The 3,287-nt window shown below is 37.6% G+C and overlaps 1 protein-coding gene across 1 annotated transcript; it reads right to left on the bottom strand.

Annotated features, from left to right (window-relative positions):
- Positions 1 to 1,330: 1,330 nt before the first annotated feature.
- Positions 1,331 to 2,650, bottom strand: LOC112155236 (trace amine-associated receptor 13c-like). The gene is made up of 2 exons (XM_024286752.2): positions 2,466 to 2,650; positions 1,331 to 2,333 (listed from the first exon to the last, which is right to left on the bottom strand). Exons 1-2 carry the CDS (start codon positions 2,648 to 2,650, stop codon positions 1,517 to 1,519), a joined length of 1,002 nt encoding a protein of 333 aa, XP_024142520.1. The 3' UTR covers positions 1,331 to 1,516.
- Positions 2,651 to 3,287: the final 637 nt, after the last annotated feature.

Here is a 3,287-nt window from a genome sequence, read left to right as displayed (position 1 = left end):
ACAAAAGCCTAGATCGATTTGATTCTGATTTTTTTTCAAGTCTTTTGAAATAAAATTCAATTTTGAGTTTACACATTTATACACATTTGTTTATAAATACATTAATAATCTACTATATGTTTTGAATATGTTTATATTAATCTGATCCAGTTCACATATTGTAAATGTATCAGTGAAATAATGAGATTGTTAATATCATCCAGTGTTACATGGATTCTCTAAAGGAGAAGTTCTAACTAAAATGTTTAGATCATTAACATTGGAAACATTGTTCTGTTTCTCCTGGAGGACGTTTTTGTTTGGACACTAGGTGGCGATCACGCTAAAGCATTACACCTTATTCCAGAAGAAGACAGTATGAGCAAAAAGCATGTGCTTTAGACCACAAATAGTTACTTTAAAAAATATTTCCTTAAAAGAGTTTGGAAAATTCATACTTGTGAGTTTATAAAGATGTTCATTTATTCAGCAATGTATGTTTAGGTCAACTGAGCGTTAGCATTAGCCGTCCTATGGGAAATTTCCTTAAATGTTACCGTCAAGCTAGTGGACTTTAGCCTAATGTGCTAGATCGATCTATATTTTTATACATTGATTATTGGTTTATTAAACTTAAATTGATTTTATCAACCCAGCCCAACTCCACTGCGTCTGTGCCCATTTGTCGCTGTTCAGTTCTGGTTTGGGAAGAGGTAGACATTATTTTTATAACTGAAGTACCGAAATCGGCACCAAATAGGAACCGAAACAAAAGAACTGCTTTGACACTGGAACAGAACAAAACCGAGCCGGTGCCCAACCCTACTACCAGGGTGTATTATAATGTATTTATATGTATGTATTTACTATATGTATTTATAACATACTTTTGACGTTCCTTTGTTCATTTTATTTATTCATCCATGAACCAGTAATATTCATATATTCAAACTGACTGAAACTTTAGCATTTTCATATGCACAAAAAGATCTATTAACATAACAGCATGAACCACACTCTTTTACACCATAAACCCTAACAGTTAACTTGATTTAGCAACCAGTCACTTATGAGGTCCACATGAGAGGTCATAAATAAATGTACCCAAAGGCGTCTATTTGGAAGGAAGCGGGAAAGGCAAATCTGGACCACCTTTAAATAGAGGAATCACAGCACCACACTCTCCATCAGTGAGATTTTACTGGAGTTCACAGTACAGCGTTACAGTGTAACTTGTTTAGTCAAGATTTTGACAAGTTCTGTATATTACAGACTTAAATTATGTTGTTTTTTGGATAAAAGATGATTGTACCCAGTAAACAAAACACAACATAAAACACATATTCAAGGTTTAAACTTCTTAAACTTCTACAACTAAGTGACCTATTATTTTTTTAAAGACAAATGTGTTGCAAGAAGACCAGGAAGATTTATCTTTTTAATGTAATTATTTTCTCAAATATTTGATATAGAATTGAATAGCTTAACCTTTTCACCATTGTCTTTTTCTTGTCCGTGAGGGATTTGCCGAGTCCCTCTACAGCATGTTTGCGTCACAGGAGCTCGGCTGCAGAATCCGCAGAGTGACGATGAGTTTAATTGCCTTTCTGAACCAGGGGTAAAATAAGGCATAGATGATAGGGTTTAGACAGGAGTTGAGATAAAAAATAAAAATTAAAAAAGATGCATATGTGGTACTGGTCACGTTCACTTCCACAAGCGAGTAACCGTAATAGGGGCAGAAGCACAGGAGGTAAACAAAGACAAGAACGCCAAGAGTCTTGGCAGCTTTCAGCTCAGATCTCTTTGCTTTAGAGTTTGCTGAATGCTGCATTGAAGCTGCTGTGACATGAAAGTGCATGGCTCGAGCCTGAGACACTGCCACCACAAACACTCGCATGTACAGAACCACAATGACTGTTACAGTAAAAACAAAATTCAAAACCAAATCAACAATTCCTGTAATGTAACTAATGGCAAACGTGCACTCTCCTGTGCAGGAATTAGTCCTGCCTGGTTCAATCAGCTCGTCCTTGACATAGATTATGCTGTAGAGAGCAGCACCGAGCCAACACAGACAAGCAGAGAACTTGATTCTCCCTACAGTGATTCTGGTGGAGTAATGCAGAGGGTGACAAATGGCTTCATAACGATCGGCTGAAATGAGAATTATGTTTCCAATTGAGGCAGAGACAATTTGGCAGACCAGGTAACTATACAGAGCACAAATGGCATCTCCAAGAAACCAGCACGCTGTGTTTCTAAGGATTTCTCCAGGCATCAACAAGAGACCCACCAGAAAGTCTGACACTGCCAGAGAGAGGAGGAGGATGTTGGTGGGAGTGTGGAGCTGCCTGGAAGGAGGAGAAACAAATCAGTTACTTCTGACATTTGAGAGAATAACTAGTTGAAACAGTGTTACTCATCATTTCAATATGTGTTTCTAAAAAAAAAGAAATTGGTAATGTTGAGAGGGAAATCTCTGCCTGAAGTGGGAGACTGAGATGATGACGAGCAGGTTTAGAGACACAGTCATCACAGAGATGAAGGACAGGAGGATGTTGAGGAGCACAGCTTTGGTCCAGGGAAGAGCCGGTTTCCTGCAGGACCCGTTGAGCAGCTGTGGGAAGCAGAGTTCAGCCAGGTCTTGGACCTCCATCATCATCATCATCATCGCTCAGCTGCAGTAGCTTTCTAACCAGAACTCTCTTCAACACCGTATATATCTTTTACCTCTCAATTATCCTGTGTACTTCTTTAGTCCCCATGGAAAAATGTGACGCTCCGCCTACATCCGGCAAATGTGACTCCAACATATTCATTGATTTTAAAGACCCATTTTTACTGTTTTTAGCGTGTTGTATTTCTAATCATAAAACATGTGTAAAGAAACATAATATTAAAACTAAACTTCTGAGTATTTCTTTGCAGACAAAAAAAATGTCTCTCAAAAAAGCTTGTAGGTGTTACGTAAAATCTACAATTATCATGCAACACGTTCTCTGCTGCGCTCCATTGTGATGTATCAATTTGTAGACAAATAGATCCAATGAGTTTTATAGGGTAGAGTTGCTATGCTAGCTTGTTGCATACGTTGGATATGGAATGGTATAGATGTGTGTTTACTGCTGTGTTACAATTGTACAAACAGATCTGGAAAAACTAGAATGTGACTTTTCACTAGTAAATTATTGCTGATAAAGGAGAACTCTCTAGAAAACATTTAACTAGATCTGAGTGAGTTTACTCTCAATAGTGAACGTTTAGGCTGATCTTGTAGTCTATTTAAAGTCAATGATCGCTTTAGA

Source organism: Oryzias melastigma, linkage group LG21 (assembly GCF_002922805.2).
Source record: "Oryzias melastigma strain HK-1 linkage group LG21, ASM292280v2, whole genome shotgun sequence".
Lineage (NCBI taxonomy): Eukaryota > Metazoa > Chordata > Actinopteri > Beloniformes > Adrianichthyidae > Oryzias > Oryzias melastigma.
Note: the sequence above shows the minus strand (reverse complement) of the source record. Positions and strands in the feature narration are given on the sequence as shown.